The sequence below is a fragment of the Strix uralensis genome, chromosome 1 (assembly GCF_047716275.1).
Source record: "Strix uralensis isolate ZFMK-TIS-50842 chromosome 1, bStrUra1, whole genome shotgun sequence".
NCBI lineage: Eukaryota > Metazoa > Chordata > Aves > Strigiformes > Strigidae > Strix > Strix uralensis.
Genome location: NC_133972.1, coordinates 39,443,873 through 39,460,682, shown reverse-complemented (window position 1 = coordinate 39,460,682; position 16,810 = coordinate 39,443,873). Strand labels below are relative to the sequence as shown.

General features: G+C 40.0%; 1 protein-coding gene across 6 annotated transcripts in view; it reads right to left on the bottom strand.

Annotated features, from left to right (window-relative positions):
* The window catches only part of AGMO (alkylglycerol monooxygenase), a 193,691-nt gene extending 177,352 nt beyond the window's left edge, over positions 1-16,339 (bottom strand). For 3 of the 6 annotated variants that reach the window (XR_012631931.1, XM_074892202.1, XM_074892191.1), the window contains exons 1-2: positions 15,829-16,337; positions 9,318-9,448 (exon numbers count right to left, since the gene is read on the bottom strand). Coding sequence is in view for 5 of the 6 variants with exons in the window: in XM_074892202.1 (XP_074748303.1) it covers positions 9,318-9,448; positions 15,829-15,945 (248 nt within the window). In the remaining variant the exon portion in view is untranslated. Of the gene's footprint in view, positions 1-9,317; positions 9,449-15,828 lie in introns of all 6 variants that reach the window. The other 3 variants (XM_074892213.1, XM_074892224.1, XM_074892180.1) reach the window with 3 other exon arrangements.
* Between the last annotated feature and the right edge of the window lie 471 nt (positions 16,340-16,810).

Below are 16,810 nucleotides of genomic sequence, written 5' to 3'. Positions count from 1 at the left end.
GCATCGAGGAAGATCCATGTATTGAAAGTGAAGACCCCAAGGAAACTGCCTCAGCTCTCACCACTGTTGGAGTCATCACCTCATGTCACACTGGGAACTGACCTGGGGCCCCTGAGCTAAAAACACAACTCTACAGCTGGACCTACAAAAGCTTGGCTCTCAAGGGCTCTAGCAGACTTGCATCCTTTGAGGTCAGACACAGAGGGAAACATGTTAAGACACCCTGGTCACAAGGTTATATTATCATTAAAAATAGTGAGATATTACTAATACGGTTTCCCTGGGTTAAATAAATTCAGTTTTTCTAGCCTGATTCAAACTACATGAATGTGAAGTTTCAAAATGTTGAACAAAGGCAGTTTCTCCTCAATAACTTGAAATTATTCAGACCATACATGTAACAGCAGGATACATGAATAATTAAATACTCTGTAAGCCTTTGTTTCAGAGTGGAAAGCATAAGGATTTCCATTTCCAAGGATACTCATAGAGCTTTATTTTCCAGATGAAAAACTGGCTCCAGTCACAATTGAAATAAACATTTTGATAACACGATTTCAGTAAAGAGGAGAAGGAGGGGAGAGGGGGAGGTAGAAGAGCCTTGAGAAAAGGTCCATTTGCAAAACAAAGCAAACCTCCTGCAACTGAAATCCCCTTTTATTTCCTGTACAGGTGCCAGGTCTTGAACAGACACCCAATTTATTACCTTGTCAGCTGACTTATTAGGGTTGACACAAATCGAGCTGAAATATGCCTGACATACTGCAGTCAAGGCTTTTTTCACACTTTAGCACAAAGCCAAACTTTCCACAAGGTGAAGGGAAAGGGAGAGGGAGCTGTGGGAGTTCTATTCCCTGTTTTCTATCATCAAGATGAATATGATCCTCTCCCATTCTTAATATGCAAAACCAGTCATGAAATAACCCAAGGCTAAAAAATAATTCACCAAAATGATACAGCTGGGAAATGATTATCAGGCTCTGGAAAGCCCTTGATTACAGGAAATAGCACCTACATTTTGAGAAAATGTTCCCACCAGACACAAAAAGCTGAATCAAAGCCTCTCCTCTTCCTCAGTACGGCTTTCTTCTCTAGCATTTTAGCCTAAATAATGCAAATCCCACAATTCCTCAAGGAGAAAAAAAACCTATCAAATGCAAAATGAAGTAGAAGGGAGGTGAATTTGGTAACCCTACTAGCTGTATTGTATGCAGTATTGCACACAGTATTGCATAATGTTTGTCTGATAGACCTGACCTTTTCTTTACCAAACCTATTCCTGTTGCACTTCACTTTTTATTCTCTAGGAGACTAATATTAATTTACAGTAGTGGGTGGAACAAAACATTAAATAATAGGTTTTGGAAGGAAAAGAATAAAAGTCAGTGTTACACTTTTTTTATTAACTCTAAATCCTGCCAATATAATTCAAGTCGCTTGTTTATCTTTGCTCTTTCATACACAAATAAGCAAATAAAGTCCAGCACAACTTAAATATTTTCATGAGAAGTTCTACTGCATTTGGTGATATAATCCATAGTAGTAACACATTCTGTCCTAAGATATGCAAGGTCTTCTGGTAAATTTAATTACATGTGACCTTTAAAAGATTACAAACCTAGTTCAAAAGCTTCAGTACAGCTGAGCTTCTGGCATTGTAGCTTCCTTTATGAGAAATGAAATTATATTTCTTTAGGCCTATTTATACCCACCCAGCACACTGGGCAGTAAGTTCTGTTCAGTAAATTCAGGACACACAATACTGGGAGATTCTAGAATGTCATCTTCTGTGAGGTAACGGGCCTGACTTTTCAATATTTGTCTAAATATCACTGTATAAATTTAATACAAATGCTTATTTAGTACCTTTTTCCAACAGAGGATCTGATTTTGCTCTCCTACTTTGTTGTTCCACTGAAGTCAGCAAACTTGCATTACAGTTTAAGTTAGATTAGGAACAAGCTTATAACAGTAAGTAATGAAGAAAGAGAAAACAGTATTCTATTCAACTCAGATTAGTTCTGAATTTATCTAGAAAAAATATAACAAAGGTAACATGACTGTTTCTGTTGTCTCTAAAAATATAGTGAAATAACTTCAGTGAGACTTCATAGCACATTAAATGATGAAATAAGGAAAAATATTTACATGAGAATTTCTACTGAACTGCTTTGGTCATACTTCTCAACTTTTAAAATGATAGTTTGTTTTTGTCTGTGATATACACAGTGGTGAAAGTCTATTCTTTTCAGATCTGTAACACTGATTTACAGAATCGTTTAGAGACGTTTTCCCCAATTTCCGTAACTTCTAGATATTGACCCAGGAAACAAGGTTGGCCAGCTCTAAAAATGCTACCCCTGTGCTCCACCTAGTGGAATGCTGATTTAAGCTTAATGCATCTTTTAGCAAAGAAGTGCTTCAGTCAGAAGGGTACTCTACACAGCAGCAGTTCCTTATATTTTTTCCAAAATGTGTGCAAACTGACAGAATTTATCTTAAATAAAAATACAGAAACATAGAATAAAAATTACACAATTAATGGGTTTGAGAAACTGGTATATTTTGTGAGCTACAGAGACTACTGAACTTAATTAATAACATATTTTCAGTAAGGGTAAACTCAGTTCACAGCCTGTACTTTCACAGAAGAGCACAAGTATGTTTGAGAACAAACACTGACAGCTTGTCTTTGTTTCTAAAGACATGGCAGGTGCAATGCTGGGCTCTCAGATTCAGGAACAGGCAATCACTGAGCCATTTACTGGCCTCACTGTATAGAAAAAGGCAATGATGCAATACTAAGGTTGTAGATAAATATGCATTCTGCAAACAGCTGTGTCTGTGTAAGAGGTAACAACCTAAAAAGAGTAATTGGCTCCCTGACAGGCTTGCGTGAAATACAGCAATCTCTAGAACATATGGTAGGTAGGGACTACCAGTTGTTTCAGTCAATTAGTTGGAGAACATCCTGACTTTATCAGGTCTCTCTCCCAAATACTTACTTTTAATGTTTAGTAGCTTATATGTCATTGCATTAGAAACTCCAGAGTTTTAAACTCTGGCTCAGACCTTTCTTTAGTCATCACCAAAAAGTGAAAATCACCAAAAATGCATGCCAGGCTGTCTAAAGCTGCTCTGCCAGCAGGTCTGCCCACATGGGTGCTCTCCAGCCTGCTTCAAACAAAATGAACCAGGTTAACAGAATTCTACATTTTAAACCACTAAAAGCAATGCTGCTTATATGCCTGGGAAAGACTCACCACTGAGAGAAGTGGAGACGGAAACAGGGGATTGGGGAGGTGGTGATGAACAGCTGACAGCAGGCAGGAAGCACTAGTATCTTTACTGGCCACAGCTGGATTTGGACTTGCCTGAGGACACAGCATGGTCTACACCAAATTTATAAAACTGCATTAAACTGATGCAGAGAGAAGACAGTAACTCATGTGGATTAATTATCCTAACTTTTACTGATTTAGTTCCACTCAATTCATCAGCGACAAACCAGATCAAAAAACCTAATTAGACCAAAGATTGTTCACGTAGACAGTCACTACCACAAGCTTAACTGAACTGATTTAGAAAATCCCTTTCCAGAGTCAGATTTGCCTGCTGAAAATGCTACCAGCTCCTGCTGCACAGCACTACTCTCTTAACTGAAACTGTTTATCCTACTCTGACGGCTTTACCTACAGAAGAGAAGTGAGTTATTTCAAAACCTGTTCTTCTGACAGAGCTGTGAGGACTGTGACCTTTGGCAAAATGTGGAAACAATTAGCAGTGTATATGGGACAGTGCAGCCAGGAAGGTGCTCTTATGAAACACATATACCTGGAGAGCGGGAGGAGTGAGGAGGTGAGTACATTCGGTCTCTTCAGGCTCGTTACCTACTAAAATCCTGGGTTTTGGAAACGTCTATTGACAGGTAGTGTCTTAAATTGCCATAGCTAGCTGCTGCAGGCATGGTCATGACTGCAGGTTCAGTAGCACCTGAGCCTAGGGCCTGACAGCTCTTGGCTGCCACATTCCCACTCACTTGTCTGTCTCTGCCTTAAGCAAATACCTTTTTGCTCCCACAGTGAACTGAAATAACTCCACACTGGATCACATGAGCACCTGAACCAACACAAGAGAAACAGAGGACTATGTAAATGAGTACAGGAGGGACAGAAGTGCAGTAGCCAGAAGTTACATTGGACTTGCCATTTAACCAGGTTAAGTGATTACCCTTCCAGTTTGGCCCCATCTGCTCATCACTGCCCTAAGTGTGGTGGTTACCAGCCCTCAGACCTGCCAGCATAATTGCATGCATAGCTGCTCCCTGACCTGGCTCTGTCAAAATGAATGCAGCTGAGCTTAAACACCTCTTTTATAGTTCTTGGGGGGCTTTTGTTTCTGCTTTTAGCTGGATCACTTTGTCAGGACCAGGTTAGGGAGCAATTAAATGTGCAGTTATGTTGGCAGATCTGAGGGGGCAGCTGGATCACAAGCAACACATCTGACCATGCTCTAAATAAACATCTGTCCGAAGTCTTAGTCAAACAGATGTGGAGAAAAAATGTACCTAATAAGTCTTGAAGTGAAAATGTAATTTATGAGAAACCACATGTATCAAATTTTTCTCTAAGAGATGCAATCACTAATTTATGGGATTATAAATTTCTAGAGTCATACATGAAGTACCTAGCAGATACTTCAGGACATACTTTGAATGGATAAATCCACGCAGGCAAGTATTTTGTGTTCTGTCAGGACACTGCCAGCTCCACAGGGTTGTGAACTGCTTGCACCAACTTGAACCAAACGTATTCTAATCAGCTCTGCATATTGCTACTATTAAGAATTGAAAACTTCTGGTTTCAGATTGCAATTTTACATATGTTTTAAAGCAGATAACTCAGTAATGCTACAAAAGAATTGAGCATGTCTTGTCCAGCAACCCTGACTGCTTTTTTTCCAAGCCCATTTCTTGTGCTAGCAAAAGATTTTGCACAGCCGTAGTAAGAACTGATGCAGGTTAATATGATGGGGGGTTCTGGACCTGCCTCCTGGGCCACTTCACCACTGGGCAACACAAGTGCTGATGCTGGCAAAAGGGGAGAGAAGGTGCGGAGGCAGGAATGAGCAGCCAGAAGTACAGGTCAGGCAAAGGTGCTTCATTTGGCAGAAGTGCTGGTCTAAAATGCACATGAAACAGCCTCTTCAACCTAACTTCTGGAAAAAGATTATTTAAAATCTTGATGACATACAAAACTGAATACACTGGTCTACAGCAGAAAGGATTTGTACTCCTTTGATTCAATTACTGATGTGCAGATATCTTAAGATGCATAATAGCATGAACTAATCAAAAAGCATTTTCTCATTCCTTTCCGATGTTCAGCAATGCTTCAGAGAACTCTAATCTCCTCTGTTTCAGAAACCAAAGTAAATAATGTATAGAAATGGTAACGTTCTCTTTAGAAATGGAGAATTTCATTGCAGACTTGACTGACAAAACTGTTAGACATATATATATATACACTCACACACTGTATGACTGTGTTGCAGAGTTGAACACCAAAAATTGGCAATTGAGCATGACCATAAAGAACGGAGACTTTCCCAACTAGTTTGAAAATGTACCTACCTCAGTTATCCCCCAAACACTTTTTGATTTATGTTCTACTGCTTTAAAAGAAGAAATGGGCCAATATGAAATAATGCACATACTTGTATAGTGGATATTTATACCCAAAATAACTTTCTCCTGGGAGAATATTTTTAAAGCAGCATTTCAAGTCTCCTGGCAATGGCTGGTTAGAAAAGTTATTTATTTATTTAGAATAGAAGTTCTCAGAAATTTTTTAACCACCAACATTTAGGATGCCGGGAGTAAGCCTAGTAATTCAAGTCTCTCACTTTCCCCCAAATTACTTTTCATTGCATATAACATTTAGTATTCATGCATGCAGAGGAATGCAGAGTATGCATTAAGGCAGAGAAAATTATATTTAAGAAATGTATGAGCTATTTTACAAGAGACGATATGTACGCACAAAGCAATTCAACTTACTACATGCTGTTGAGTCTAATAAGCCTAAAAACAAAACACATTGACTTGTCCAATTAGACTTTTCCTCTTACACTTACATTTTTAATATTTGGCATACGAATATCAACAATTTATGATTTGCATTTTCTCCAACAATGAAGTAAGAAACACTGAATAAATACTCTTTTCCCTCAAGATATGCAGTACTTCTGTTATACAGGCTGTGAAATGGAAAAACATACTTAGAGGCTGAATATGGTCTGTGACTCCTAATTTTTTCATTAAACGTAAAGACCTCTTTGCAACAATGCATCTGAAGCTTCATTCTAACTAATAGACTGAAGCCCACCATTTTAGATTCAACCACAGATTTTTTTAAGGAAGTGGCAAACCATTGCTGCTAGTTGAGAAAATGAAAATTAGTCCCTGGGAGAGGATACAATCAATGGTGTGTTAATCTAACCTTCAGCTGTTAATGATTTGCACTACTATTTCCCCTGATGCTGTGGGTTCTGCTGAAATATTGTTTTAGCAGTTTCTGTCAGCTTTCCCTACCTTTTCTGCCTGAAAGGGAAAGACTGAAGTGAGTCTTAGCAACAGATTTTGCATATGCTTTTCTTTCTCCCCCCTTTTTTTTTTTTTGACCCAGTTCTTCCACACCATGGAAGCAGAAGACAGAAGGGTAAACTGTTCTGTTTTTTTAGTTCAAGCCTTTTTAGCCAGTCTCTGATTCACAACTCACAAAAGAGGCATTACACTAAGCAGTCACCATTAGAACTGTGATATTAGCATGCAATTAAATAATTAAGCAAGTCTGTATTTTGCCTGCTTCTTTCACATTCAGCCAGAAAGTTAAAAGCATTACTGAACTCTTTTTTGGAAAGGACTGCTGAGGAGGGTCTTCCATTTCCAGCCATGAGAGCCACACAAGTGGCCTGGAAGAGACTCCTTGTGCTGGTGTGGCAATGACTAAGTGTACCAATCCTGCAGATTGGCCTGAGCCTGTGAAGTTTGTGTCCTTAAGGGTCATTTGGTTCACTCAGTTGAAACAACCTTGCAAAATAATTCTTATCCGAAAGAAAACTGCATAGCCTGCAAGCCAAATTCTGCAGCAAAGTACTGAGTGCCAAAATAATAAAAGTACTCAGCACCTTGCAAAGCTGTGTTCCACACACGCAACAATAGTCTTCTTAGCAAGCATTTCTTCCAGGAATAAGTGCATCTGAAGCATTTTAGTATTCTTAAAATAAAGCCAAAAGGCCTCACAAAACCATTCAAAATCACCTTACATATATCTCAGTCCCCTTGTTTAACTTAAGCTATCCTAAATACTTCAGATGAAAAAAATAAGTATTTAACATGGTAAACCTGTGAAGTGTATGACTGTCTAGAAAATTTGGGTTAAGCTGAAGAGCAACATTTGAACTATTTCAGTATTAGCTGCATGGAAACTAAGCCTTTATCAGGGTTGTGTGTTGGTACACACAAAACTCTAATGTATGAATAAATATTCAATTTATTACAGCTTAAAATATAATGAAAAATTGAATGTTTCTCCTTCAAGATCATGCTCACAAGGCATATTAAAAGCAACAAAATGGTTTGAATATGGATTGTACACTAGCTGCAAAAATAACTTCATGAAATTCTCAAATAACAGACATTATGTTTGAGTATTTCTCATGCTGAAAGCTCATGCCTCTTATTTCCAGATATAAGAAGAGTTTGGAAGAGTGTCTCTAAGTGACATTATTTATCTACAAAACTCCTTAAAAGGCTTCATCCATTATATTTACCACTGATAACTAACATGATCCATCACAAATTGTCTTCTCTTAATTAAAAAGGTTTTAAAAAAAAAAATCAAGTAAATGTCAAATGTTCAATAGATTACAAAGTGGGTAGCTTACACATTTCAGAAAATGGGTGCTACCCACCAGAAGGGATAATTTTTTGTTGCTGTGCTCTTTTAATGTATTTTATCAATAACCTGGATTGAAAGAGAAGATTTCTAGTAAAATTTGAAATTACAAAAAAACAGGGATCTCTAAGAAACAAAGACAACATTTCATGGATTCAGGCTATTGCAGGATGAGCAAATGTACAATTCATGTATTTCTATGTGGCCAAATATAAGAACATACTGCCTATGAATGAGGAATGTAAGCCACAGAACCTAAAAAAATATTTGAGGATGAAGGATGGCTCAGAGGACCTGGAATATATAAAGGGAGAAACAACAAGTAGAAATAGAGAACAAATGACTTCATTATTTGGCACTGAGGTAGTAATTTCTGAACTACAGAGTGCACTTGAGACATCAGCAGTAAGAAGGCTGAAAAACTGCAGAGGATTCAGAAAAAGGACTGTGGGAATAATTTAAAACCTTGACACCATACAGTCAAATTTAAACAATAGAAACTTTTCTTCATGTAATGAGCAGATTATATGCAATTTGGTGGTAATCTGTAAATTCATACATGGGGAATAGAAATATAATCCCATTCTAACAGAAAAGATGTAATAAAATCTATCATCTGGAAGCTCATATCATGCAAAGGCAGATCTAAAACATGGTATTGCTTAGACGAAATGAACGCTCCTGAAAAACACTTAGAGCAATTTATATAAAGAATTTGCTGGATTCCCTATTACTGGATATTTAGTAATCCACAGTGGATATTTCTTTAAAACACAACTCTGTTCACCTTGAACTAGTTCAGGTAAATCTTATGGCCTTTACATTGGAGAGTAGAGTAGATGATCATGTTTGCAACAATCCTCTCAGGCATTAAAATCCACTGAAGTCAAATGCAAGATTATGACTGAATCCAAAGAATTTTGGATCACATGCATATTCACAATTCTATCAATCTGGTTATATTTTTAAAGGCTAATGAAAATAATGGACTTGACTTGTTGGTTTTGGTTTGTTTCCTTCTTTCTGAAGTTTAATGAAAGAAAACTCAGATTTTAACATACAGTCTAACATAAAATACAGTCAAGTCAGCTGAAGTCGCAGAATCACCAAAAGGTGACAGCCAAGATCAAATATAGATGAATATAATTGGAGCTGGAAAATATCCTGCAAGTATCATATTTAGCCTTACAGAATAGAAAGACATTTACACTCTTTATGCAACTTCATTTTAGCAAAGTGAGATCCAGATGCCCTGTTTAATCATTTTGGGTTAGCAATAACAACTTCAATATATACTTCTCTTTTCTTCCTTTTTAGTGATTAAAAACAATCTAAAGCTAATATAACATGTATACTTACTCTGGCAGTCGAGACAGGATACCTAAAGAAAGAGAACTTATGCCATCATTGATCCGACCTGACAGCTTTCGCTTCTGAACCCAGCTGACAGCAAACTCCAGGCCAATAAAAGCAATGAAGAATGGAATACTCTGAAAAATAGTTTGAAGAAAAGAAGTCACAACACAAATAGAATTAGATCCACCTTTCCTACCATCAGTTTATGCAGCCAGATACTTCTCAGATTGGCTGGCACCTTACTAGCTACTACAATAAAGCTCCACATGGACTTTATGAATCAGAACCACCATGGCTACCATTTAATCCACAACACCAGCATAAATCCAGTGCACTAACCTCCTTCCATATTATTTTCTTTTGTATCTTCTGCACACGAATTGTTAAATGGCAGCAAAACAAAACACAAAAGTCTTTCAAAATTCATATTTCTCATATTCAAGAAAATCAGTAGGAGGAGCAACATTTGTGGACTCCTCTAACCACAAGGTAAAATAGAAATCTGCTTTTGATTTGATATGTGAATGATTTTTGAATGTGTTCAGCCACTGAATTTGGCATCCAACAATATTATCCGAAAGACACAGTAAAATGAGTTTCTTTCTATTTGGCATTTCTGTTGCCATGCTTTTTGCTGCAGGTGGCAACAGCTCTTCTGTATGCTTTTTCAGAGAACCCAGTAACTATGCAGCCCATTCCAATTTGGGGCATACAACATGTTCTCTTTCCAGACCAAGTAGCAATGATACAATGTTCCCTTTTTTCTTTTGGGTTGCACTAACTGTAAAATAATTTTACATCTTTCTGAAAGAAAAGTATAATGATGAGTGAGACTGAAACATTTCTCCCTCGCAACACAGCTTCAGTCTAGGATTCAATTCACACTGTCCAAGATCAACTGGCAAGTCAAAAACGCACCACAGCAGCACCCAGTAGAGAAAGGTATGGCTGTGAGTAGTGGTAGGACCGGTAACATTATTGTGACAACAGCATTTTTCAGTAGTAAAGATTGTTACAGCTGTTCTCAAATTTGCATCAGCACAGGCAAGAAAAAAAGCATTGTATAACAGTAATTGGTAGAACAAACACTTTTTTTACTGACACTGGAATCCCAACAGTCCCTGTGCTTCATGGGTGGAAGGAACGACGAGGCAGTGGCAGCACATCAGCCACTGCCACCGAAATCTAGAAGGCCTGTGGCAAGGAAATAGGAAGGAGCTATTTTACTTGCACCAGATCTCTGTGCACATGAATGTTCCTTCAACTGTCTCCCTCGCTCTGTAGAAAACTTTTAGGTGACCATGGAGACATTCAGACAACTCAACTCCTTCTCAGTGGTATTAAGGCATAAAATTCCCACCATGTTTTGGAGGGTAAGAGAAACTCAAGACCAGTGAGACTTTCTGCACCATTATGGGAGGCATCACACTGCCAAACCTGCCCTGTTTGTCTTCTGCTGTCCCCTTCAAGCTACCTGCAAACACATACAGATTCACAGACTGAAACCCTCCAAACTGCACTGCTGTAGAAGAGAGGCTGCTCCTGCCTGTACGACATTTTAATGGAAGAAGCATGTTGCCTCTGCAAATGCCATTGCATTTTGGAGGGTGCTCATTTTTGTTGCCAAGTGAGATATGATCCGGGAATTCCTACCAGGCTGGGACACTAAAGAGCCTAAGATGGATATAGACCAGATTGCTCAGTCAAAGAAGAATTGGATGATTCAAACCATGCAAGCAGCAAGAGATTTATAGCGTCTAGGAAATGTGAAAGTTCATAAACTTCAGCAGCTCAGGGTTAGGTTACAATAACAGATGAACAGAGATTAATATCAACATGGCACTTTTTAATTTAGATGCCTAACTTGCTCTTTAACAGCATTTGAAGTATCTAAAAGCCTGCTTGGGATACGCACTAACTGATGATATAAAAAACTTTGAAAGCAAAGGAAGACCTATGGATAAAGCCTAAAGAGCACCCAAGAAAACCAACATGGTAAATCTTTGGATATTTGAAATCAGTAATAAGTAAAGAAATAAATAAAAACCAAAACCACCACAACCTTCCATTTGAAATCATTGAAACATTGTAGGAAAATATAAATACTTGTTATGCTCTAGCTGCTTAATTTCTAAGTAGACAAGACTTTTAATGTGCTTTTTGTTAATTGATATAACTAAAGAACATATTCCTGACTTCTCAAACAAAGGTTGATGACCACAGCTGTATATTCCAGAAGAGATAAAAAGGGTCTTATTAAGAACAACTAAGAAATACTTGACCACAATATTAGGAACCAGGTCTAAGCAGAGACTACAGGCAGTTTGAAGTTATGGAACACCAGAAGCTGCACAGCAAATTGAATGGGCTCAGGACAAAAAATTGGGATGCTTCATTCAGGAAATATATGATGCCTGTATTCTATGTGGTGATTCACCTTACCTAGTAACCTCTGAAATGGTTAAAATACTTGACTTTATACTAATATACACTAATATAACTTCTTTCCCACTGACTTCATTAAATATTTTCTTCCCACTATGAAGCTGTGAGAGAGTCAAGCATTTGACAGCACTTTTTGACTCACAAATAGGGAGTGTCATAGCAAAGAGGATAGAGAAACATTGACACAGCCTTAACCTCCTGCCCATCAAGGAGCTTGCAAAAGGAAAGATTTATGGCATACCTCTTAGTATCTAAGAAATTACCACCTCTCTCCCACACACCCACATTAAGCATTGTCCAAAGCAGATCAAAGAGATCAACTATGTCAAGACTAGTATGTATTATTTATGTGACTGTAACACCTAAGAGCTATTGTCATGGAGCAGGGTTGTACCATGTTAGATGCTACACAAACAGAAGGAAAAGGCACTCCTTGTCCCAAGCAGCCTACAGTCTAAGGATGAAATGTAAGACAGTAGAAGGATAATGCAAATAATTCAGAAAAAAAGGAGACAGTCAGTAAGACAACAAAAAAAAAGTTTCCAAGGATTGCCCCTACAAACAAAATGGCACAAAGTTAAGAAATAGCCATTGTTGGCATCACATGACAGAGACAGAAGCTGGATCCTTTTGATATCTTCTGGTCTAGACATGTTTTACTCTCTCTGTTTCCAGTTTCTTTCTCTTCACCCATCACCAATAATACTTAATGGAGGTTTGCATTAGCTTGTGGTTTATTTGAATAACTGATCCATACCTTGAAAGCTCTGAGCACTGAATAAGAGGGGTTCCTTTATAGGTAATCAACTCTTACAGAATGCAAAGGACCATTTAAAATCAGTTGCTGCTTCATACAGTTGCAAAAAATAATATTCTAAGTTGAAACTCAGCATAAATTCATGGTTTTATTGCAAGACTTGAAAGTTTCTGTTTTCTTAAAGTCCCAGGTCCTTATAACATAAGAATCTCAACTTTCATCTAAAACTAAATGCAAAAGTTCTGTGCCTCATTATTTAGAAGTAAAGCCTAAAACATGAATTGAGTGTAAATGTGAACTTAATCTTTAGGCTGGCTCTCAAAAGCAGAGAGTAAATAGAAAAACAGTGATTATTAAATTTAAAGCTTTCATTTTGGGGCTCTTGGCAGGAGGAACACTGCGCTCTCTTCCTAAGTCTGACTCATGAAAGTCTTTACTGAGCAAAAGTGATAATATCAGAACGTAGCAAGGGGCAAAGTGAAGTTGTTCAAGAAAACTATATTGGGCAATGTCCTGGTTTTGGCAAAAAGCAGCACTCCATCTGCCCATCTGTAAATTATGGGAGAATCAGAAAAACAGAGCATGCGGAGCATAATCTTATATCCACAGCAAAGAGGATGCTCATGAAAGGACAGGGTAAGCATCGGTATACATTGTAAGCATCAGGATGTTCTGCCCTAGAGAAAGAAAATTGACTTATACTTTCCCTTCTCCTCCTAGAAATAAGGCAAAATCAAGGGTTTCAAATTCTACAGGACAAAAACTCCAGGATTTGGACCCCTTCTCCCAGAATTCTGGAGATTAGCTGGAAGGGTGACTTTTCCCTGGGCACTGCTGCAGAGCTTTGCTACTACTCACTGGTAGCTGATTAGCTCATGTTTTAAACAGGACTTGGGGCCTTCATGTACAGCTCTGCCAATATACAGAGCATGACGCAGGGACTGTGAGCTGTCCTGCCTCTGAAATGGAAGTAATATAACCACAGCCAGAAAGTACACCACACAAGTTCTCAAAATCAGAGCTGCTTCACCCACTGCTGTCATTTGCTGCCCAGATGTAACAGTACACCTGACTTGCTCATAGGAGCTACTTCTACGAAGTGCATATATTTTGGAAATCACCAAAGTGCTCAATTTTGCAGACCACCAAAAACATGAATATTTGAGTGAATTAGAAGGTTCTGCCACCTGCCTAATGTTGGAAAGTGCATATCCCCACAGCTGTAGCCATGTGATCTAAGGTACTAGAAATACCCTCATCCATCTGATACGCACGAGATCACAGTGCCAAGATCTAAATGACACTTCTATATGGTGTCTCAGAAAAAAAAAAAAAAAAACAAACAAACAAAAAAACAACCCAAAACTGTTTAGGAGACACTGATTGTAATCAGTAGTTTGTTTCCCACCCACATTATCGTTACTGTCTTTTAGAGTGATTTATGTGAGCTGAGGCCTTCATTTATTATCAGCTCCACACTAGAAATTTTTTGTTGTGTGGGGCTGAGCTCAGACATCTGCTTCTGTCTTTGTACCAATTCAAGGGGTTACCACTCATGTCACTATTAAATCTAGCCCTGCTGAATCCAGTGGATCTGCTGCTCTTGCAATTGTTCCCTACACAGTCACCAAGAAGCTCCAGACTAGTAGGTCAAATAAACAACAGTGAAAAGCAGCTGGAGAGGGACTATAGGTAGTTACCTTCTGCCCACAAACACATGGCCAGAAGAAGAGGTGTGAACACTGCCTAAGCTCAGACCAAAGCCATACAGTTAAGAGAGTTATACCACTAAAAGACTTCAGGAAAGTAGAATCGTAATGGGAAACTTTTAGTGTATTTTTTTTTGGTGAGGTATATATTCCCTTACAAACTTATCACGATGCTCTACAACAGCAGAAGCCTGAAGGCACTTTTACAATGCAAAGAAGTATTAAGAATCCTTCCGCAAACTTTTACAGCTGTGTGTCCAGTAAAAGAAATTCCAGGTTTCACCAAGGTCTGAGCTGAATATTGCACAGGTCTACATGGGAGAAGAAAGGTCAGGCATGTTAAGGGATGCTGCTGGCAAGAAAGTGAATGATATGTGAAAGTAAATGAAACGCAGGAACAGTAAATGGGACTGAGATATGCAACAGATAAAGCTGGAAGGAGAGATCAGGTGACTGGCAGAGACCAGGCAAAACTGTCAAGCTGTAGACAGTCTTCCTCAGTCATGACACCACAGCTTAGTTGCAAAATGCCTCTGAGGAAAGCAGTCCATTGACCAGACGCTGCATGCACAGGCTGGGTTTGCAGCAGCTGTCTGCTTACACCACCCAAAAGGGCAATGTTTGCTGCATATTACAATTCCCAGAAAGCTGCTGTGTTGCACTGCTCTGCGCAACCCAGGACACCCCCATTACAGCCCAATAGCAGCTGCTGCACAGCAGTCCAAGCACCTGGCAGAGGAGCTAGCCAGAGCTACCAGCACCCCTATAAAGTGTGGGCCTTCAGTGAAGCTGGACTGAATTTAATTTGACAAGGGCAAAATAGTGTTTATCTGCTGTCTCCATGAAAAGCTCATATCGGTTCCAGGTTCAGCAGCAGCTGGGTGCCAAGATATGTGCAATAGGTAGGACAGAAGGGAGCAAAGGTACCTCCATGGAAGCAGATAAACGGGCAGGGCAGATGGGGAGGGAGGGAGGGATATGCTGCTGCCTGCTGACAAGGGAGTTCTCACCCCTGACCTCTGTACTCTTGCCTTGGAGCTTTAGGAGATGGCACTGTCCCAACCAAATATTTGTTCTCAATTCTCTTAATCTTTATTTTTTATTTTAAACAGAAGTTTTTATTTCTCTTGCTTTGACCGAGCTCATAGCACTCACCTTAAGGGCGTAAAGCGACCTGCCTTTTTGCTTGCTTTAAGAACCATAACAGCCAAACACTGTATCATGTTTTCTAGCTTACTCAGTTCAGTTTGCTGTCACCGACAGCAGCACTGTCAGCAGCACCGACAAGCTGAACAATGGTTAGCATCAACCCTCAGACACCTGGGGTGCTTCTCTGAAAACCTTTAGCTCCTGGTATCAGGCGGAAGCATCCGAGCCTTCATTTAAAATACATTAAAACCGACCGCACAGGCAGCTTGCAGACAGACAGCCCAGGAGCGAAAGCGGTCAGAGAAAGTCAAGGTATTTAACCTTCATCTAGGTACCCTTTCGCGGACAGTCTCCTTGGGCCGCCTGCCGCTTCTGAAGGCGGGCGGGCAGGCGGCAGCCGCGGGGGGGCTGGGTGTGCGGCGAAGGATGCCGAGGAGGAGGGGAGGGGACTCACCTTCTCCACGTAGTCGGGCACCTCCTCCACCGTGCGGAAGGAGCTCTCGCCGGGCGGCAGCGCGTAGAAGAGGGCGCGGAGCTGCTGCCCCGGCGCGGTGGCCCGCGGGCCGCCCATGGCCCGGCTGCCCACGGCCCGGCCGCAGGTGCGCGACCGGCGGGGCCGGACCGGCGGGGCGGGGCCCGCCCTCCCTCCGCGCACCGCCGCTGCGCCCGCGCCCCCTCCCGCTCCCGGGCGCGGCGCTCGGGCTTTTAACTGCGCCCCACGGCCTTACTTCGGCTCGCCGTGACGCTGAGGGGCTGAAGGCGGCCCTGGGGAAAACCTCAGGTTTTTTATTTCTCTTTGAATCGTCTGCTTCAGAGGTTTTCTTGGTGGGTTGGGTTTGGGGATTTTTTTTTTTTTTTTTTGATGTGTCATCACTTTCATGACCCACTTCTGAGAGCGAGGAGAAAGTCCTCGCACACCTACCCAGTGCATGGCCCAGTTCCCTTCTCATCTTCAAAAATCTCTAAGCGGCAGAGGTCAAGCTGTCCTTTTTTCACTTTTACACAGGTTTCCGTGCCCAAAAAAAGATGGCTCAGGTTTTGACTTCTGCATAAAAAGCACAATTTTAGAAAATTAAAATGTTAAGGTCTTTGAGAAACAAGCTGAGGTGTGCTGGTTGGCTCTTTTGTTCAGCTGTATGGCTCAGTCCAGCACTCTTTTCATTAAAAGTTTGTGTTTTTTTAAACTTTCAGAAGGGCTTATCACGGCTCAGTTTTATGTAGCTCCAGTTAACGTGACTATACTGAAGGTAGCCTCCAAAGCCATCTATTATGCTTTCATTTGCAAAGGAATAAAAACTAGGGAAGCACAAAGAAATGGTGAAAACAAATGTATGCTATACCTTTGTAGAAAATGACTTTTGGAAATGGGAATAAGGACAGGATTCATGCATTCAGGCCTTCAGTCTGAAGCTCAGGAGCATGCATTTCCCAGTCAA